Source organism: Ctenopharyngodon idella, chromosome 16 (assembly GCF_019924925.1).
Source record: "Ctenopharyngodon idella isolate HZGC_01 chromosome 16, HZGC01, whole genome shotgun sequence".
In the NCBI taxonomy this organism is placed as follows: Eukaryota; Metazoa; Chordata; class Actinopteri; order Cypriniformes; family Xenocyprididae; genus Ctenopharyngodon; species Ctenopharyngodon idella.
The window spans coordinates 21,989,851-22,012,502 of NC_067235.1; the positions used below are offsets into that span (position 1 = coordinate 21,989,851).

At 35.2% G+C, this 22,652-nt stretch overlaps 2 protein-coding genes across 3 annotated transcripts; one reads left to right on the plus strand and one right to left on the minus strand.

Moving 5' to 3' along the window:
* The first annotated feature begins 386 nt into the window (after nt 1–386).
* Nucleotides 387–10,281, plus strand: cdc42l (cell division cycle 42, like). Its single transcript, XM_051865218.1, has 6 exons — nt 387–577; nt 1,514–1,618; nt 1,888–1,960; nt 3,038–3,147; nt 8,236–8,433; nt 8,545–10,281. The coding sequence occupies exons 2-6, from the start codon at nt 1,514–1,516 to the stop codon at nt 8,632–8,634; spliced, it is 576 nt and encodes a 191-aa protein (XP_051721178.1). The 5' UTR covers nt 387–577; the 3' UTR covers nt 8,635–10,281.
* wnt4b (wingless-type MMTV integration site family, member 4b) lies at nt 8,919–18,205 on the minus strand. 2 transcript variants are annotated; one of them, XM_051865212.1, is made up of 9 exons: nt 16,583–18,205; nt 16,029–16,225; nt 15,624–15,777; nt 14,314–14,398; nt 13,783–13,914; nt 13,560–13,702; nt 13,335–13,475; nt 11,866–12,028; nt 8,919–11,757 (listed from the first exon to the last, which is right to left on the minus strand). In XM_051865212.1, exons 2-9 carry the CDS (start codon nt 16,115–16,117, stop codon nt 11,588–11,590), a joined length of 1,077 nt encoding a protein of 358 aa, XP_051721172.1. In that variant the 5' UTR covers nt 16,118–16,225; nt 16,583–18,205; the 3' UTR covers nt 8,919–11,587. The 2 variants fall into 2 exon arrangements, with proteins under 2 accessions (XP_051721172.1, XP_051721174.1); XM_051865214.1 differs by having other exon boundaries at nt 11,615–12,028.
* Nucleotides 18,206–22,652: the final 4,447 nt, after the last annotated feature.

Here is a 22,652-nt window from a genome sequence, read left to right on the forward strand (position 1 = left end):
TCTTATTTCAGATTTTTTATTTGTATTTTATTTCTCTTCAAAAGTTTAGTCATAGTGGTTTGGCTAAAACTTTCTGACTGCACAAAATTCAACTTGTCCTTCATGTAAAACCCGTTTGACTATTCACTAAAAATTGACTATTCACTATATGGGTTTAGCAGCTCTCAAATGTGTTCATGATGAGGCTTTTTAAATATAAATTTTATTTATCAATATAATATGCAGGCAAATATATTTTAAAATATGTAATTTTACTAGCATTCTCATACCTTTGGACCACACGCTTTTCATTCTTCACTATTCTAGAGGGTGTGTGTTTTTCTTACTTGAATGTATTTTTAATATATTCCATTTGAAAGTATAAATGAAATATGTTTACAATACAGATAATCCCAAAAGCCCTCACTGCGCCCCTAGCGGCCACTTGGAAGGAACTGCAGCCTGTATTGGGCGTGTACGCAGAGTGGGCAGGCTGAATATCGTAGAATCTTGGACTGGACGTTTTTCGCTTTCATTCACGTCAGATTGATACTCTCAAACCCGGACGTAACCAACGCCTAGTCGCCGGAGAGGAACGGTAAGCAATTTTCAATATGTAGCATTATTTTATATGACTTTTAACCGATCAATTTGTAGTTAAACAGTACACGTTCTAGCTCAGGCTTTACCGTTGTGTAATTTTGATTTAGGATGAGTTGTGGCCCCCCCGGTAGTGCTAGCGCGTTAGCTTAGCCTCGCAGCATCCTGTCGCCTTCATTACACAAAACTTTGATTTACTTCACTGTTGACGAATCTCTTCAGAATTATTTTCGTTTTCTATAATCACCACAAACTAGTCATTTCTTCGCCATTCACTATAGTATTAAATTAAGTAGATTTATAAGGTGAAGTGTTTAACTTTATTGGTGGGGGAAGAAAGCAGAATTAAATTATTTTAATATAAAATCCGACTTTTATTATGAATAAAATACGTGTCGTGTCATGTTTAGAAAAATTTGCCTTGAATTAACGATAAACAGGATCATTATTGTTTTACTTTTAAACTATCTTGTATTCGTTTGTTTTATTGTCTATTTATTGGTCTTCAAATGTAGTAATTATTAAAAACGAGCAGTTTAAATAAGGTCTAATGTAAATATATATATATTTATAAAAAATAAAAAAAAATAGAAACGGCAATGAAGCTGAAAAGCAGGCGATATTGTTAGTACTAGTATGACAGTGACAAAGCCTTTCTCTAAGCAGCGTTAATATGCGGAAGCAAATAAAATTGGACACATTCTTGTAGATGTCTTTCTGTATGCCTGCCTTTGTCTCCGAAATTAAATCACATCAATTAGGGCTTATTGACAGTTCTGGTAAATGCATTCACCCTGCCTAATTGTGTAATAGTGGGCACAGTGAACCCTGGAACTAAACGAAACAAATGATTCCTAAATGAGGTATTTCTGAATCCCACGAGGACCAATACCAGTGATAACGTGATTTTCAACCTTTCTCTCTCGCCTTATAGATGCAGACCATAAAGTGTGTGGTGGTTGGAGATGGAGCTGTCGGAAAGACCTGCCTCCTCATCTCATACACAACCAACAAATTCCCCTCTGAATATGTTCCCACGGTAACAGAGTAAAGGGTGGTGGGCTCTGGGTCAGAGATTTGGGGAAGGGGGCACAGTGATCGAATAATTATGAGTAATAATGGCAGCTATTATCTATTGTGTGCCTGTTTGCTGTTTCAAATTTAGGAGCTCTCATGTATGTGTGTATTTCAAAGGATATTTGATTAGATTATTGTAGAAACCTTTTTGGTATTGGGTCTGTAGTGTTGTCTGAAATAAAATGTGATCTTCAATATATATGAATGAGATCTATTTCTTTTTGTTTGCAGGTGTTTGATAATTATGCTGTCACAGTGATGATCGGAGGGGAACCATATACACTGGGGCTTTTTGACACAGCAGGTAACTCAGTCTGGGGCTTTGTTTACTTCTAGACATAAAGCTGATCTGATTGTCCACGCTGTCATTTTTTTTTTTTTTAAAGTAATGATGTCTGATTTGTTCAGACAGTATAGTCAGTATCTACTGCATCAACTAATATTGACTTAAGTGTTAACATGATGCCAAGAGAAAATAGCTTTTGCTGTGGAAAAAAGAAGACGGAAAACTGGAAATTTGGCCTCGGCTCATTTCTATCTTGCCACGGTGCTGAGCTCATGAGAAAACATAAATGACAGGCATTTTATGCAACAATTCATACTGTGTTTAGACTTGCTGATGCATTTGCTTATTCACTATTCACTACCTAGTGAATGTCACATAGTTCAGTATACGAGGAGCAAAAATGTGCATTTGGATACGGCTTCAGACATTAAAACACCTTTTATGATGTTACATATTTATGCCACAGCCTGAAGAAGATAAAAACTATTTTTTATCTGTCTTGCTTATTCAGATTGATACAGGATTACAATCAAATATATTTTTTAAAATAAATGAATACTTATTAATTAAGTGGTGAAACAACAAGGAAAAAGATATGATATATACACTACCATTTAAAAGTTTGCAAATTAATACTTTTTTCAGCAAGGATTAAATTGATCAAAAGTGGCAGTAAAAACTTTTATAATGAGAGAGAAAAGATTTCTTTTAATCAAAGAATCCTAAAAAAATATATTTATAATTTATTTAAATTATAAATCCACAAAAATATTAAGCAGTACAACCATTTTCAACATTGATAATAATAAGAAATGTTTTAAATAAATATTAAAATAGGAAACTTTATCTTAATTGGTAGTAATATTTCACATTATTACTGTAATTACTATATTTTTGATCATAAATGCAGCCTTAGTGAGTATAAGACACAATTAAAAAAAAAAAAAAAAAAAATCTTACCCACCCAAAACTTGTGAACGGTAATGTACATTAATTTATAATTTCCTCTAGCTGTTTTTCAAGATGGACTAAATCGATTGACTCTCAGAGCAGAAGAGCGGTGCTAATGAACTGCATGTGTTTCTGTTCTCTTAGGTCAGGAAGACTACGACAGACTTCGGCCTCTCAGTTATCCGCAGACAGACGTCTTCCTTGTTTGCTTCTCTGTTGTCTCTCCTTCCTCCTTTGAGAATGTGAAAGAGAAGGTGGGTGTTTATTAAATACTTTCTGCTTTCTTGCTTGTCTCACTGTTTGGGCATCAGAAATGGAAGAGCCACCTTTCTCTGATAGGCTTTTTGACATTTATTACTGGTGGTATACTAAACTATGTCATGATTTTGTTTCAAATTTATTAAACTCAACATTATTCCCCCATATCTATGGCATGGTATAATGTACAGATAGATTACAGTGTTGATACATGCTTTAACAGCATGGTATTTTTCATACAGTCAGGTTTTACTTTGATGACACTGACGTCACGTTTAGTGTCACTAAAACACTCTTTAGTAGTACCTGATTTTCCTGCTGGACTTGGTGAATGGAACTCATGTGAGTAGATCTGTGATCTATTTAAACTGATCAGTGCGTACATGAAAAGCACACTCATTACTGAGACGCATCAGATTTGTGTAGAAAATTTTCAGATGCATGTTTGTCAGTGGTTTTCTCTTGATTTATAGTGTGAAATTCTTAAAGGAATTGTTCATCCAAAAAAGAAAATTATCCCATAATTTACTCACCCTCAAGCATCCTAGGTGTATATGACTTTCTTCAGCCAAACACAATCAGAGTTATATTAAATAATATCCTGGCTCTTCCCAGCTTTGTAATGGCATTGAATAGTGTCTGAGTTTTTGAAGCTCCAAAAAGCGCATCCATCAATCATAAAAGTAATCAATATTAAGTATATCCATAAAAATAATCCGAGTGGCTTAATAAATGCCTTCTGAAGTGAAAAGATGGGTTTTTGTAAGAAAAATATTCATATTTAAAACTTTATAAACTATAATCGCTGGCTTCTGGTAATGGTGACCTCTGACCTGATATATGACGTAGGACACATGACATAGTCGTAGCGTAAACTTAGGTGAGAATTGACGAATGCGGAAGCGCGGAGGATAGAGCAAAACATAACGCCGGTCACAAATTAGAAGTCTAAAATGAGAAGTTTTAAAGAACAATGTCTGAGGATTTCGACATACAAAAGAAGAGGAGCTACATCATACGTCGGTCAGGTCAGGTTGCCGAAACCCAGCGATTATAAAGTTTTTAAATATGAATATTTTTCATACAAAAAACCCATTGCTTCACTTCAGAAGGCATTTAATTAACCCACTGGAGTCGTATGGATTACTTTTATGATGGATGGATGTACTTTTTGGAGCTTCAAAAACTCAATGCCATTACATAGCTGGGAAGAGCCAGGATATTATTTAATTGTACTCTGTGTTCAGCTGAAAGAAGAAAGTAATTTAAACCTAGGATGACTTGAGGGTGAGTAAATTATGGGATAATTTTCATTTTTCAGTGAACTACTCTTTTACGTTGCTATTAATATATATATAATCTTGAATATGTGATTGATTGATCAGTTGCAGCATTCTGTGATCAAATAATTTTATAGAATGACTGTTTAAAAGCCTATTTGAGGAACTGATTTCCTACGCAGTGGTAGTTTCATATTTGCCCAGAGGTGTAAAGAGTACCTGAAAACCATACTTGAGTAAAAGTACAGATACCTTACATCAAAAATGACTCGACTACAAGTTAAAAGTAACCAATTCCAATACGACTTGAGTAAAAGTCTTAAAGTATCTGATTTTAACAGTACTTAAGTATTTTACTCATACTAAATGTAGGCTCAGAGATCCACTAGTCCTCAACACCTGAGACATGCCAGTGAAAATAAGAAACATTTGATTTCTAAGATGAGAAATCAAGCTTATTTTCTAAAATAAAACACCTCAGTATTGCAATAAATGAAGGTCGACACAACAACCTTTTAAACATCTACAAACTCATGTCTCAGTTAAGCTCAGGTGCACAAAAAGGTCACAAGTAAACCAATATCCTTCAAAAAGGTCTTGTCAATATAGCAGATAAATTAAACAATGTGGTAACACTTTATAATAACTCACGCTATGAAGCATTAATTAAGCATTAGTAAATAGTCAATTTATCATTTATAAAGCATTAATAGACATTAGTAAGCAGTTTATAAATACATCTATAAATGCTTTGTTCTTGATTTATAAGCATATCTATAATGTGTTTAATAATTGTATTTTCATAATTTAGAAATGATAAATTGATCATTAATAATTTACAAACCAGTTATTTAGGAGTTGTCAGTGGTTCATAAGATTGTTTAGAAAGTGTAAGTAAATTATTAATATACTATTTAAATGTACTTTTATGCATCTTATTATCTTCATAGCATGTGGTTATTATAAAGTGTTACCGTTTGGGTGAGTAAAGGCAAAACGCACAAGATATAGTACCTTCAATGCCTTTAGATTGCAATATTGCTTCTTTATATCAAAAACAAACTGCTTCAGAAAAAGTTAGGTGTCATGAAAAATGTAATTTGTAATTGCATTACTCAATACAAATGTAGTGGAGTAAAAAGTACATTTACTTGCTCAAAAATGTAGTCAAGTAGAGAGTAAAAGTTGCCAATATCTTTGATACTCAGTACAACTACAAAGTAGCCAAAAAGATACTTAAGTACAGTAACTAATTACATTTACTCAAATACTGTACACCTCTGTATTTGCCATGTCACTTCACAGTCTTCTAACATAAATAATTACAACTCAAATCAATATTTCCTGTCTATTTATGTAGCAGCACAATGAAAACAAACCAAAACCACTAAGGAGCTGATGGAGGAAATAACTTCTCTGACACGTCAATCATCCTTGATACTTCCATCTTGAATTTTATTTGTAATCCACCAAAAATGTCAAACATTTCTTGCAAGTTCTGATGATTCTTTATATCAAGGCTAATAGAGGGTATGCACGTGACGTCGCCGTCGGCCGGTGTGACTGCGGTTCTGCCCACTGAGCGGCAAAAATACTGAGTGGCAGCAATGGTTTTCAGTGTGAATGCCGCGAAAAACACACAAAACATCTAAAAAGGGAAAGAGCTTTGCTATTGACTGTACAAATAGAGTTACAAGAAATCTCAGGTATATTTTTAGACTGCCGAAAGCTTCAGAAAAGAGAAGCAAAAGGATCGTTGCAGTTTACAGAAACAACTGTACTCCAGGCAGAGAAACACGGATTTGCAGTTATCATTTTGTCAGTACGTTGAATTTTGGAATAAAATCATACCCTATATATTGTATTGTTATATATTGTATTGACAACTCATCAATACACATCAAACATTTACCATCTTATATTCTGCATAATTGGGTGTTTTTAAATAAACACTGACAAAAACTATACAAGTTTTAGGGCTGGATGATATGACAACATATAACATTGATAAGTGACCAGATTTAGACACCAATAAAGCGTTCACAGGCAAATTCGCTTTATGTATTTCCCCGGCATCGAAATCAGGCACATATAAATGTCAGGAAACACGATTCCTGGCTGCATGTCAATATCCATGGATCACTGGATCTTTGGTAATTTGTAAGGAACACTAAATCGAGTCAAACCTTTAGTTTAAACTGATAATCGTTTGTTTTACTTGCGTTTTCACAGTTTCCCCTATTAGATCCAGTCATGCAGCAGACTCTTTTGCCACTCAGTCTGTCTGAGGGGGTGTGTTCCGGTGGTGAAATTGCATCAATGCATACCCTCTATATCATTTAGACGTATTGTATGGTCAACAAAATATGTGCTCCCTCACTCACCCCCTTCTTCCCTGCCAACAGGTGTTTTAACCCCACGTAATTAATGACAATCCTGTTCTCAATGAAATTTGTAGTCAAATGAAATTCACTTTAAACATTCATGTTACATTGCTCCTACAATTTAAAAAGCTGTATATTATGTATTATAATGCTTAACAAGCTGTATAATATTGTCTTGGAGAATAAAGTAGAACTGAAGTGGAAAATTTGTGTGTAAATAGGCAGCACAGATTAATTTGTAAGATAAGGACAGTACAGAGATTACAAGTTCATAATGTCTTGTATGGGAGCCCACAGGGGCCATTTATTATTATTATTTCTGCCTGGTTGTGATCTAGATCAAAGATAACAAAAATAACATTTAAATCATGAGTATATATATCAATCGTTTGGGGTTGTTAAGGTTTTTTATATTTTTGAAAGAATTCATGCTTATTCTTTGATGTTATACTTTGATGAATAGAAAGTTCAGAAGAACAGCATTTATTAGAAAAAGAAATCTTTTGTAACATTATAAATGTCTTTACTGTCACTTTTGATCAATTTAGTGCATACTTACTGAATAAATGTATTAATTTCTTTAAAAAAAAGTACTGACCCCAAACTTTTGAATGGTAGCATGTATAATTTTTTAATTGAACATTTATTTTTAATCATTTTATGTATTAACTCAGGAAATAGAAATGGATTTACAGGGTTAGTTCACCCAAAAATGAAAATTCTGTCATCATTTACCCGCCCTCATGTCATTCCAAACCCGTGAAACCTCTGTTCATCTTGGAAACACAAATGAAGATATTTTAATGAAATCTGAGAGATTTCTGTCCCTCCATTGACAGTCCACTCATTTTGACAATTCAAAAAGTTCACAAAGAGATCGTAAAAATAATCCATATAAATTGAACGGTTTAGTACGAATTTTCTGAAGAGACACGATCGCTTTATATGAAGAACAGATTGAATTTAGGCTTTTATTTACATATAAACATTCATCAACTCGCACATCAGTCATGGTAAACGGAAGCTCAAGCATGTTTGCTTGATGTGCAAGAACCAGTGAGGTTCATTTTTGTGTTGCGCAGCACGTTTGAGCTTCCCGCAAAAACCAATGATGTTTGTTGTCTGTGTCAAGCAAGTACGGTTGAGCTTCTGTTCGCTGATCAATGTTTATATGTGCATATTCCATCTGTTTATCATATAAAGTGATCGATTCTCCACAGAAATTTTGGTCTAAATTTGGTTATAAGTAAAATGTTTTGTCAGCACTATGATTCTATATGTGATGGTCAGATTGGCTGTTCCAGTATTGCACACTTCGTAATTCTGAGTTTGTTGGGATGTTTGTTTCTGATTGTGCTATGATAAGTACCTTTCTGTACTCTGTCTAACCATTCCTTTTTTTCCTCTCTCTTTCTCTAAGTGGGTACCAGAGATCTCTCACCACTGTCCACGCACTCCATTCCTTCTTGTGGGCACTCAGGTTGACCTGAGGGATGACAGTAACACTGTGGAAAAACTTGCCAAAAACAAGCAGCGGCCCATATCGCCTGAGAGTGGTGAGAAGCTGGCCAGAGACCTCAGAGCTGTCAAATACGTGGAGTGCTCCGCCCTCACACAGGTTAAAAGAGCAGCCGCACACACCTGTGATGACATAACAGCCTTCCTCACTTATCATTACCCACATGACCTACTGCAAATGACGTTTCATTTTACGATCTCTTTCTTACAGAGAGGCCTGAAGAATGTATTCGATGAGGCGATACTTGCTGCCCTTGAACCTCCGGAGACCAAACCCAAGAAGCGCTGCATCCTTTTGTAGGAACACAAGCAGTGGGTGATGCACTCACTCCAACTAGAGAGGCAGAGAAATGGAAACGTTCTGGTGGGGTTTTTGAGTTTGGAGTAGAGAGTTATTATTGGGAAAAATCATGGGAACAAAATGGCAAAAAAAGAAAACGTGATACTGGAAGGAATTTGGCAACAAAAATGGTATTGTAAACAAATATATGCACACTGTGCCTTTCTAAATGTTTCTAGAAGAACAGAAGAAATTAGAGAACCCTGGAACCAATAACACCCCTACAAACAAAGAGTATAGCTATATTTAAAAAAAAAAAAAAAAAAAAAAAAAAAAAAAGATAAAGGCGCATGTGATGCCTATAGAACAACATATAGATACACTTTAATGCTTTAAGTGTCAGTTACATGTAATCGATCCAAAAAAATGTGTGACAGTGGCACAAATACATGAGATTAAATGCTTCAGGTTTCTGATCACCAACAAAAATGACTGATTTGAAATGCTTTCGCTGGACAAATGCCAGGTTTGTCTCTAACACATGCTTTGCTCTAAGCTGCACAAGGGTGGTTAGCACACAATGTCTAAAAACAGCACATTTCATAAAGTGTAAAGCCGAACATGCTGACTGCTCTGATGAGTGCTTCTGCAGGGCTCAGCTATTTGCTCTGTAACCTGTGGATAGTGTGCGTGCAGTAAGCTGATTTCAGCTTCCTTGAATCTCTTCAGTTGAGCATTTTCGCTACATTGCAAAATTGCCATGGGCACAAAAAGCGATTCTTGACAAATTTGCCTTTTAGTGTTGTTATAGGGTCCGTTTTCAGTTTTTAATGTTGCGTTTTTGCCAGTTCTAGATGCTGGACTCACACGACACCTCAAGGCAGGTTTTGTCTTATATGTGGTCACTTACTGTTGTTTGTACATACTGGACTGGATCTGGCACAAAAGCAAGCTTGCGTTATTGGTTTGGGCATATAATTAGCTCTAATCACTGACAATGGCATTGAACATATACAAAAATAAACCGTAACAATTTTAGATATTTTAATTATTAAAAACAGTTTTAATGTTGGATCAGAGTGTTATGGCCATAGAAATCTCACACTATGGCCACATCCCCTCCTGAGTAACGTGTTATATGGTTTATAAGAGAGGTTGGGACTTTATGTGGGAGCCAATGAATTCTTAGTTCACAAGCATTTGTTTCTTCCTGTATGAGCCAGACTGTTCTCTTCTTCTATGGTTCATGCTCCTAGAATCTCTCTTAAGTGCATTCACTCTTGAGCCATGCAGTGCCTTCTGCTGGCCATTTAGAAAACTGAATTTTATTTTTTGCTTTTTTCTCTTTTTGAGTATGTATTAAATGTATTACTGTTTTTTTTTTTCTTGGGTGAATGAATTTAGTGGTGACACATTTTGAAACTTGAGTTTTTTTTTAATGACTTTTTTATTTTTTTTTATTTTTTGCTAGAGTACCATTTGATTGTGATTTATTAATAAAATAACTATTTGAAATGTAATATTTTGAATAACCGATCTTAATAGTCGTGTGAGTAAAAAGGAGGAGGATAACATGATGATGACAGTTTAAAATGTGGCCTTTTCTTAGTCAAGTTCTGCGGTGTTTGGAATCTCACTATATTTGTAATAAAATTGGTGCGACTGACACGGCTGTATTTGTATCCTGCTTATTAGATGATTACGGAATTGTGTGGTGTGTGTGTGTCAGCAGACAAACGCATAAAACATGTACATTGCTGTTCAAAAGTTTGGGGTCAGCAAGTTTTTTTGTTTGTTTTTTTGTTGTTGTTTTTTTAAGAAATGAATACTTTTTTTATTCAGCAAGGATACATAAATTGATCAAAGTGAAAGTAAAGACATTAACCCCCACTTTCGCAGACAAGGCTTAAGCCTAGTCCCAGACTAAAGGCCTTAGAATTATACAAAAGATTTACATTTCAAATAAATGCTGTTCTTTTGAACATTCTATTTATCAAAGAATCAAGTTTGTAACTTTTCACAAAAATATAATTAGAACAACTGCTTTCAACATTGATAAGAAATGTTTCTTGAGCACCAAATCATCATATTAGAATGATTTCTGAAGGATCATGTGACACTGAAGACTGATGCTGAAAATTCAGCTTTGCCATCACAGAAATAAAATACATTTTAAATTAAAAATTAAAATGGAAAAGTTGTGTTTTTACCACATTTTTAATCCAATAAATGCAGCTTTGGTGAGTACAAGGGGCGACTTTCAAAAAATCTTACCAACCCCAAACTTGAAATATTACTCATTTAAAATGTATCAATCCATAATTAACAAACACAACCTCTTTCCACATTTAAGATTTCAAACAACTTTATTTAATGCCATATAGATTATAAAAATGAGACGATAGTAATAAATGAGCCTCTATGCAATAGGACAAGCTGAAACAAAACACAGCTGAAGCAGAAGAGTTTGCAGGTGGAACTTTCCATCCAGAGATAATGCCACACAGGCATGATGAACTTAAATAAATAAACACAATCAGCAAAACCGAAAAGAAATTATAAATACAGTAAACAGGGAGAGAGCATCTATAGACTAGAATTTAATGCTAAGGCCTCACAGACTACACTAAAATTATTCTCCCACTGTTATTCAGGGGTTAATCTCAGCTTTAAGAGCGTTGTCTGAGCAAGTTAGTTAATAGTTTTTGTGTTTTAGATGTATTTGAGAATTTATGAAATGTAATGGTGTCTGTGTTCCAGATTAACACATTGCCTTTCAACAAAAGTACTATTGAAGATAAAAATAATTGTAATGTAACATCACATTTGAAAGAACTTTAAAGTCACCAAATTCAGGGCATGATGCAGGATGTTTTGGATGGAGCTCATTTGTTCTTCTTCATGTGGGCGTTAATGCAGGCTGGCATGAGATGAGGTGCTTCTGGTGTAGTTGTGAGTTTCTTCTAGGTATGTCTCATTCTCGGCAGGTGTGTATGAGCACTGTGTTCTTACACTGCTGGCAGCGAACTGAGCAGCACCAGGAAAACTTACAGGAGCAGCGCTGCACCACCTCAGCCCGGCCTGCTCGGAAACCTGGGCCACAACATAACAGTTCACATCCATCTGGTGCCAACCGTGAGGTTCCTAGGATGTGGAACAATAGGAAAGGATGAGTAAAGAGTGATGAAATGACATGTAAAACCAGGGAATTTATACAGATTTAGTCAGTAATTCTGATTTCTACACTTTTACCATTACAACGTCGTCCTGCAGTACCAGGAATGCCATTGTCTGGATCTAAGCGGCAGAAATCTGGTGAAGAAGCCAAGTAGACAAGATCCCGTGTGGCTGGTGGCTTCACTTGGGGGTCCCGTGGAAGGAGAGCTGTGCGAGAGCCCACACGTGTCAGCCGTACCTAAGCAGAAAGTGCGGCCGTGACCCTTGAACTTGTCAAATTATTACATACACATTTATGCAGCCTTCTACAGTAGCAAAAGCTAAATTCTAATGCAGCATTGCATGTATCCTTCACAGAGAATGTAATCCCAGAATGCATTGTGACAAACTCCAAAAATCATTTAAGATGGTGGATTTCATTCAATGCTTAGAAATATTGCTGAGAAATAGTTCAAACTAATAAAAAGAACTATTTCACTCGTGCTACGTATTGTTATGCTTATTAGAGTTTTGTGTTGTTAGCTTAGCAACAACAACAAACTCTACAGAGTACAACATTTGGATTCTGTAAGTGAAAATCACCTTAATTTTTAACAATAACTTATAAACCTTTAAAGATAGGCTTGCAGTGAGCTACAGGGTTATTAATCTATGGTATATGGTTTTGATGAAGCCATCAGCCCACATTATTTCAACTTATTTTTTAAATAATCATGTTCAGCTGTGAAATTCCTACACTGTAAAAAAACTGGTTGCCTTAAAATTTTGAGTTCATTGAAATTAAATTTGAGTTAATACAATGAAGGCGATTGGTTTAATCAACAGAAACTCAAAATATTATGTTATCTAAACCACATTAATTATCTAAGTTGGTTTATGATAACAAATCATGAAAATAATTTTTTACAGTGTAGTTGAAGAACTATATTACCCATAATTCTGCAGAGAAATCTCCACCAATCAGAAAATTACGACTAGTAAATCATGCCAAAAGAATTTGTCAGCGCAACGATGAAGTACTGAAAATTAGTTAATCGAGTTAGTTTCCTTATACTTTTACATATATGCATGTTTTTCGATAAACATAAAATATATTTTCTTCCTATATCTATAATCAACAGCTTTAAATCAGTAATTTTATATTTCTCCATTTTATTTGATCACAATGCTTCATTGAATTGTAGTTCTTTCCCTCCTTAAAGCCTTTAAGTAAGTTTTACCTGTCTTATTATCCGATTTTCAAATAATTATTTGCTTTGAATCAAAGTTTGTAGTGTTGTGATTCACCTGGTTGATCAGAGCCTGAAACCAAGGCCTCTAAAAAAAAATGAGTAGTCACTATTGCACTCTATTGAAACTGTATATTTTCAGTGTAGAGTGCTATCTGTGTGACTATGCAGTTTCTACCTTTGTAAAGCATTCCAAATCAGTCACTTATGAGGTTCTGTCTCAGTTAGGATTCTGCCTTAGAAGACAGCTATCTATGTAGGCAGCAGTCAGTGAGGCAACTCAGTAATTTTTAGAACAGAGCCATTGTAACATACCTCTGTGGCCCCATCAAAGCGTTCTTTCAGCACAGCACCGACCCGGCGGAACGGAGGCATGACCTTCCAGCAAGTTCTGAGCTCACAGGACCCCGAAACACCATGACACTTACACTCCACCTGCATGTTATGGAGGATCGCCTGAACATGGACAGAGAAAACCATAAAAACCAATATGCAGTTGGTGATTAGTTTTGATATCAATAAGTGAAACATCTTGCTTGCCTTCCGTCCTGCTTCGTTATTGTGAATGTTCATTAGCGGTCGCCCTGACGACATGCCTTTAGCTCTCTCTGGCTCGTCCACAAAGGTCTGAGAGAATGCAACGCCATAGGACAGATTATCAGAGCAACCTGACCACTGGAAACCTAAGGGTAAGCAAGAGGCATATGTTTGGCATATATTTTTTGTCAGTGTGAATTTGTTATTGACGTGTTTTACTACTCACCTTCAGGACTGACCCCCCTGACCTTTCGGTCACAGCCGCACCTCTCCAGTTCTCCCCTGCTACAGCCCCGAGTCACAGCCACGGCGACTGCTGCCGATGAAAGAGCGTGGACAAAAGCTGCCTCACGGGTGCCTGAAGACAGCACATAAACCGAGCAGGACTAAACAGGGTTGTCCTTTAAAGCTGAGAGTATTGATTGTGTCTTGTAAAATGGATATAATAAGAATGTGGGTAAATGGTCCTTTATTAATAATGAGTAATTTAATAAAAACAATTCTATAGTGGTTTTTAACTTTGACTCGAAGGCCACCCACTGTCCAAAACTATTCCTACACTAACACCATGTATATAACAATATATATGGTATTTATAAAAAATCTTAAAATTATAAAAATTTGTAAAAAATTGGTATTCTAAATTAAATGAAATTAAGGCTTGAGCCATGACAGCAAGTTATTTTGAAAATTGTAGCATACAATAATGCCATAATCTAATATGTTCTGTTCTGATATGTTGTGACATTGTTGTAACCTTGGTTCATGACTCGTCCAAACACATTGATCCCACGAGGAGTGGTGGAACAGTTCCAACGCCGGTTTCGGAACTGATGTTGGCACTGCAGTGGTTAAAATGGAACAAATAGCTATAAGTCAGAGTTTATATACAAATATGAAACTGTTAAAGTTACATAAAGTTTAAAAGTTAAGGCTCATCGGAACATTTGTGGCCTAAAATGTGACTGGGGCTAGTTGTCACAATCAGTAGTGTAAAGTATTAGAGTAAATGTAATTAGTTACTGTACTTAAGTGTCTTTTTGGCTACATTGTAGTTTGACTGAGTATACATTTTGCATGGTACCAGGCACCTAACTTTTTCTGCAACAGTTTATTTCTGCTGCAAAAGAAGCGATATCACCATCTACTGGGCATTGAAGGAACTATAACTTACTTGCTTACTCATCCAAACTTGTCAACAAAGGCTACTTTACGCGAATGCGAGTGCCTTAGCAGTTAGTTGTTGAATTGCAGCAAATACGAGTCTCGAGATGAGGACACGGCTGCAGCCGGTGATGAGGCCAATGACGTCCAGTGCAAGTAGGCTTTGACTATTTCATTTTAATTATTCGTTTTATTAAAGAGACCTTTTTGAAGGATATTGGTTTACTTATGCCCTTTTTGAGCACTTGAGCTTAATTGTTCGTGGACATAAGAGGCAGTTGTGTCGACCTTGATTTATTGCAATATTGAGGTGTGTAGTTTCGATTTGATTTTAGAAAATAAACGTATTTGCTCTCCTCACAAATCAACTGTTGCTTGTTTTTCACTGGCATGTCTCTTATGTGTTGAGGAGTAATGCAGCTTTTAGACCTATATTCAGTACGAGTAAAATACTTAAGTAGCCTACTGTTAAAATCAGAGACTTTTACTCAAGCCGTATTAGAATTGGTGACTTGTAACTCGTAATGGAGTCATTGTCGCTGTAAGGTATCTGTACTTTTACTCAAGTATGTTTTCCAGGTACTCTTTACAACTCTGGTCACAAGGAATAGACAGAACAAAAATGGACTATGTGTGTTTAATGAACTGTATTTTTTGTGGGACAATGACGGTTGAAATGTACAGTACTTTTTGATAGCCAGGACTTTAAAGTATGTGCTTAAACTAAAAATTGACGTTCCAAAATAAGAAATATTCAAAAAATATCCTCTATAGAGTAAAATGAGTGACCTTCTGTATGCATATTTTTGACATGATTTTTTACCATCATGTTCCTTGAATAAATAAATGTCAGAATGTTCACAGAATTGTAATTGTGAGTCATTGTGTTTCAGGCTTTCTTACCTCCTCAATGACCATCTCTGCAGCCTTTCGCACGGACTCCATGACCTCCCCCCGTGCCCGGCACACCCCAACTTGGCCCGGTGACAATCCCCTCAGACGGCCACATGGTTCGGCGCCAGACACAGGACGCGAGCGTGGCAGACGTGCCAGAGAACTACAGAGAGAGGTACAGCATAGTAGAAGAACATGGAGAATAAATCAAATACAAAACAGAAAAATAGTGTCAGAGAAAAAATTGTCTTATGAATAAAAGAATGACATTTTGTTAATGAATGTAATAAAAAAAACAGCAGGGAGAGGAAACAAACACAAAAGAAACAAAGAAAGTGTGTGAGAAAGAAATATGTCACCATCTTTTACAAGTTATGGCATAACAAACAAATGCTTTCACACAAGCCAACTTACAGCCAGTTGGTTGCCATGGTGAGGTGGGGTGCCCATAGCAACAGCAGGAGGAGTCGTCCCGTGAGAGTCACAGAGGAGACCGTTGGCATCAGATTGCCTGTCTGTCTGTCTACCTGTCTGTCTCTGAATTAGTGTTCAACTGTGTTTCTTTCAGTCTTATAGTTGTGCCTGTTACGTTGGGGTTGTTCCCCTCATATCTGTCAAAATCAATAGACAGGAAATTACATTACTGAATTTTTACATTATTACATGATATAATAAATATAATTAGCAATTACTTAAACATGAACAGCTCATACTTAAACACTGCTTTTATGCATATGCATGACTGGTATAATAGTAATTATAATTTTACAGATTATGACTGGCATCGGAATATATTTAGATATATTTGCTGCTTAATGAGAATAATAGAATCTATAGTAGGCAATTCAAATAATTCAAACAAAACAATTAGATGGCCTTTGCAATGTATTAAACTTACATAATAAAAATTAATATCTAATAAATAAATCTCAGTTAGTCACTACAAAAGGCAAAGGATACATTTTTACCACTTTGAGGTCCAAAAGGATCCAAAATATTCCTGTCGACGAACCGCTCAAATGGAGTTTCAGATCTGTTAATTATCCAAATGTATCATCAGCTTGATGATTGTAATTATTTCCACTTATGTTTTGATGATAAAATGCCTCTAAGTTGTAATCTTATTGTCACACACAGAGAGATGTTCATTTTATGCCTCCATAGCAAAAAAATAAAAAATAAAATAAAAATAAAAAAAATCAATTCCTATATCTCAAAATCTCTTTTGTTGAGTAAAATAATCAGGACAGGAAAAATAAATATATTAATTATATAGATAAATGATTTGAATCCCTTTATGATATCTCATTTTCAGTAAACTAAAAAGAAAAAAAAAAATATATATATATATATTATCCTAAGAAAGCACTTCCATTCCCTTCAGATCTGTATCAGTATACGTGGGGAAAAAGTGTCCATTTCAGTAATCCAATTTGTCCACCAAAATGAGCAATTCCAAAGGTAAAAAAAAAAACAGATAAGTGTGGATGAAGTGATGGCTGTGGGGTTATAAAGGAAGGATGGATAAAGGGTGGGAGGGTTGGAGACCTCAGAGAAGGGAGGGGTGAAGGTTTCGGCCATAGTACATTAACATTGAGGGATGAGCTTGCACTCATTGTCCAATTTACTCAGGACGTAATATGTGACCTCTGCTTAATGAGTCCCGCAGGATGGTGCCTTCAACTCGTGGGATTATACAAATGCTAACACACTCAACTGTGTATTTGTATTTGTGTTGTGCGTCAAAAAGAGGGCAACTGACCAAAAGTCTAGTGCCAAATCACTTTCTAAATGCATACATCTGCAGATCTGTGTGTGTGTGAAAGAGAGAGAGAGAGAAAGAGAGAGGGAATTCCTTTTGTCAATGCATGTGACTTGAGCATCTGTTACCTAGTATCAGTGAAGGGTGCATCAGAAAATGTTGACCTTAAATCCTGAGACTCTCACAAAAGAGTTGTGCGTGAAAGCCAGCGGAAATTGACAGAGAAATATGTGCCGTAACAATAAATAACCTGATAGATAGAACAGCAGGAGAAGTGCTCAGACCTGTCCTGAAATGGGCCTGTGTGAACGTGTCTTACCTAATGTTTAATTTTCCCAAACTTTTGTTGCTCTTTTTACGAGTGTCCCCCCCTCCCCCTTTCTTTCCTCCCTCTGCCCTGCTCCCTCTTTTTCTCTCTCTCCATATTGTCTTCGAAGAAGGGATGACATTTAGACAAGGAGAAGAAAACACAGTGCTGACAAATATTAGAACTGAGGCAAATAAATCACCAGAGAGAGAGAGAGAGAGAGAGAGAGAGAGAGCATTAGGACAAGATCTTGGATTTCATGGATCTACTGTGGCCCCCAATAGTACTTGGACACTTTAGTCACAGTTTAAAATGCAGTAGTAGAAACAAATTATTAAACCAACAGCATCTAACAAACCAAAAAACTAAAAACATTTTTGCAAGTACTTTTATTTGCTTGGTCTTGGGATGACTTTTAGTGGCTGTATATAGTCAGTTCCCCTCAGATAAACTTGGACATGTCCAAAAAAAAAAAAAAACTCTCTCTCTTTTTTTAAAAGTAATTTGATACCTAACAAACGTCATTTACACGTTTCTTTAAAATAAATGCCAGTTGGGTTTGCATTTTTTAAAATATATTTATAGCATACATGTTGTCATATTATGCAAAAACATTCATACATTTTTACGTTTCAAGAGTCCAACATTTGTGGCTCAATATAAAGGAACTATTTCTTTTGATAATCATACTATTTTCTATTGTGAAAATTTTAATATTTGCATTAATGTTTTATATATTACATTATAACTACATGTTCATGTACAAATATTCAGATATGTAAGTTGTATTAATAGATAATTTCTGTAGTTGTAGATCTTTTTTTACATTTATTTACTTAAATACTCCAAGTCTGTTTTTACCGCTGAACTCTCCTGCACCTCAGCAAGCAAATAAATAACTGTGCGCCCTTACAGATTCACTGCCTTTCTCTCGATTTGAGCAGTGCCCCCTATATCTCTCCCCTCCCTTGCACTTTTTCACCCCTCTTCTCGTTGTATTCTCTCTTTGTGTCCTGTCGTCCTTCGCAGTGACGTCTTGCACTGTCTCCCCCAGCAACACCATGGCGACCTGCACCCCCATGTCATGTCCAGCGCCTCTCTTCTCCTCATCTCTCCATCCGCTCACCCCTTGCTCATAAATAAAATCTCTTCTTTTTAAATAAAGAGTCCCATCTGTCGGAATCTATTTTACACGCTCATTTGAGATGTCACAGTGGCTAATTGTGGCTGTTTTGAGTGATTTAACATGGGGTTCAGGTGGACACCTGTGCTGGACTGTGAATTACAGTTTAACAATTCAACACTGTAACTGATTGTTTGAAATTCTATATATAAAGGAATATATAATTATATGAATATATATAATGAATATATAATTTTAATATGAAACTATTTAAAAACACATATAATTAAATTATATTTATAGTGATTTTATATTATATATATTGAATTATATGTATGTTTTTAAATAATTTCATATTTAATTTGGTAATTAAAAACATACATATAATTAAATTATATTTATAGTGATTTTATATTATATATAATGTTTTTAATTTCATATTAAAATGAATATAATTAATTTTTAATATAAAAATTATTTAAAAACATTATTCAATTTTATATATATATATATATAAAATTGTTTTATATATATACATATATATAATTGAGTTACAGTATATGTATATATATATATACAGTGTAATTGAATTATATGTATGTTTTTAAATAATTTTATATTTAAAATGAATATATATATATATATATATTCATTTTTAACATGAAATGATTTAAAAACATACATATAATTCAATTATATTTATAGTGATTTTATATTATACATAATAAAATTATGTTTTTAATTTCATATTAAAATGAATATAATTCGTTTTTAATATAAAAATTATTTAAAAACATTATTCAGTTATATGTTTTATATATGCTGTATCTCAATTGTGTGTATATATATATATATATATATATATATATATATATATATATATTTGTGTGTATATATATATATAAACATATAATTGAATAATGTTTTAAAATAGTTTTTATATTAAAAATGAATATTAATTTTAATATGAAATTAAAAACATAATCATATAATTCAATTATACTGTGTGTGTATATATATATATATATACACTGTATCTCAATTATATATATATATATATATATATATATATATATATATATAAAAAAACAACTATATATATATTGAATATGTTTTTAAATAATATATATATATATAGTACATACATACTAGTAGAACACTCTAGTAGATAAGATATATGCTAGTAGAACATCTACAGCATGACAGCACACAGTGATTATTATTGGATGGATTGTTGACCTCATTCTGGAATGCTTGCACTACGTTACTGTGGACCACTGAGTGAATATTATGGGATAGAAATGACAGCCCTCTAATCAGGCAATCCCATCCAACCCATTATTCCATAAACTACACTCATTCAGTCAGTGAATGAATGAAAAAATGACATTCTGTAAAGCATCACATGTTTTTAAATTAAGGTGGCAGTAAATGATTTGTTCAGGTCTATAGGATCAAAAGTGAAATGTTCATGTTCTTTTTTTGTGCGTGCTGTAGTTCACCGGTCTCATCCATCCATCTCACCACTGGATGTCCTCACTGCTCCGTTGATGAGAGGAAGGTGATGTTAGAGTATTTGTGCTTGTTGCAGGATTGGTACTGGTTATCACCTGAAACAAGCATTCATAGTAGCACATGTACACAGACACTTTGTTTTAACTGGGTCCGCAGTGTCAACATTCCTCTGATCTTCAAGAGAATATTATGGGATGGGGGCGAAGTGTGGTGGGGGCTGGGGGGACTGCAGGATGACCCCCCCCACGCCCCATGGTTTGCCATGATTGGTGACTGTGAGCTGACCCCCCCCCCCACCCCACCCCCGAATCTCCATGGTGACTGATCTACTTTAAGCAGAAGGGTGTGCATTAGCGTGTGTGTCTCTCTCTCTCTGTGTGTGTGTGTGTGTGTGTGTGTGTGTGTGTGTGTGTGTTGTGTGTGTGTGTGTGTGTGTGTGTTTTGGGGGGACACAGTACCTGAAGCACTGATGCATTTCTGGTGCTGTACAGGCGAGATGTGTGCAAAACACTTTTGTCAAATGTGGATGGTACATAGTGTTCAGAGGACAGTGAAATAAAATAAACCTAAAGCTATTTCTCCTCTGCTGCAATAAACAAAGGAAATATTTGTAGCATATTTGACTGCAGTATCTCACATACTATGAGATATGAATGTACAAACTGTCCAGTGAATACTGTGAATAAAACAAAAGGATTGACCTATAAGCTCATCTTACCTAATGTAATGTAAAGAAGATCATTTAACCCTTCATAAGCCAGGCCATAAGGCCATGATTTCTGTAATTAATCACCAGGAGTTTTTGCATCTATATTATTTTACTATATATATATTTTAGATTAGCAAAAATTATATATATATATATATATATATATGGTTGAACATATTTTTTTAATCTATGTAAGCTTTGTTTATATATATATATATATATATATATAAAATATAAATTTAATATATCTGCTACATGTAAAAAAAAGTTCATCTGTGCACCTAGATCCATCTTTGCAGGTTTCATTTTGACAACATGCACAGTTTCTTCATTTTTGATACTCCACAGTTCATATGTTCTACCACGAGGACCGAGGCCCATCAGCACTGCCCTTAATCTGCTGACATGGCTGACTGTTGTAGTTCCTCTGCTATATCAATATCAGACCCATGAATTTTAGGATTAGGGTCAGTTCTATCGCATTTGAGCAAAAGTGGGAGATGCAATTAAATTTTATACACATTTTAGCTTCATTTGTTTGTCTTTGTGAATGGCAAGTTTCAGTTCCTCTACTGAGAAATGGTGTATAGATAGAACTGACTACTAGTATGTATATCCTATAACTGCTTTTTTATTGCTGGTTTAAAGTCGGTATGAAATGGAAGCTGCGATAATCTTTTCTTCCCTATTGGGAATTGATTTTGTCCAAGGGTAATTCATTAGATGGCTGAATCATTGTGGTTTGCTATTGCTGCGATCTCATGTGAGTGACAGGTTGTGCCACTCTCACGCCTGTAAACACGTCATCAGAGAAGAGATGAAATGTCATTGCAAGTGGGAGAGGATGATATTTTGATGCAAGATTACGAGGGCACATAAATTAAAAAAAATAATAATGAAGACAATGAATAAATAATTTATTATCATATATGCAATATTCCATAAAAAATAAGAATGGTCAATTTTGATTTCATGGTGACCTTTAATAGATCTGCTTGGCCAAAACTAAACCAGTGATGCTTGAATGGATGGAAATATTGCTTCTGCATTTCATTCCCTCTTAGGGAAAGTCTTCTTGACCTGTTGTAATGTGCAGCTGAAGTCAGCAAGTCACTGGAGTTCAGGCAGTCTAAACGTGCGAGATTCCATTTTGGGATGGTCACGGCACATCCAGTTCATAACAGTTAATGTTCGTTTAACATTGCTTCCCACAGACTAATTATGGGAGTCAGAATTCGGTCTGATATGTGATTAACAAGAAGCAAAAAAGACTGTTGCACCTTGACATTTCATCACCTCTGAAGCTGTGAAGCGTCACTCTGGTGGTGTGTGGCGTTTGACAGATAGCCGAAGAGCACTACTTGTTAGCCTGACTTCCAGCCAGGTGCTCAAATGTGTTTTTTGTCACTCGTGCACCAAAAACCCAGCCAGGTGGACAGACATCCGCAGATTATTATGGTCTGTCGCCAGCGGCCTGGGGTTTCCCTGGAGACCATGTGACTGGTGTTGTTTTTTTTCTTCCCTCTCTTTTAGGAGTTGTGTTTATTATGGGATGTCAGAGCGGCCTGCTTATGACTATTATGGGATGCCGGAGAGGGCGGGAGGGGGCAGTGTCTCCATAG

Bases quoted from the DNA above. Each gene is read 5' to 3' on its own strand.
- cdc42l (XM_051865218.1), top strand. From the start codon at position 1,514: ATGCAGACCATAAAGTGTGTGGTGGTTGGAGATGGAGCTGTCGGAAAG. The intron at 1,961-3,037 runs GTAACTCAGTCT...CTGTTCTCTTAG, and splicing joins GGGGCTTTTTGACACAGCAG to GTCAGGAAGACTACGACAGA. The intron at 8,434-8,544 runs GTTAAAAGAGCA...TCTTTCTTACAG, and splicing joins AGTGCTCCGCCCTCACACAG to AGAGGCCTGAAGAATGTATT.
- wnt4b (XM_051865212.1), bottom strand. From the start codon at position 16,117: ATGCCAACGGTCTCCTCTGTGACTCTCACGGGACGACTCCTCCTGCTG. The intron at 14,399-15,623 runs GTAAGAAAGCCT...TAACCACTGCAG, and splicing joins CAGAGATGGTCATTGAGGAG to TGCCAACATCAGTTCCGAAA. The intron at 12,029-13,334 runs GTATGTTACAAT...CTTTCTGCTTAG, and splicing joins GCTTTGATGGGGCCACAGAG to GTACGGCTGACACGTGTGGG.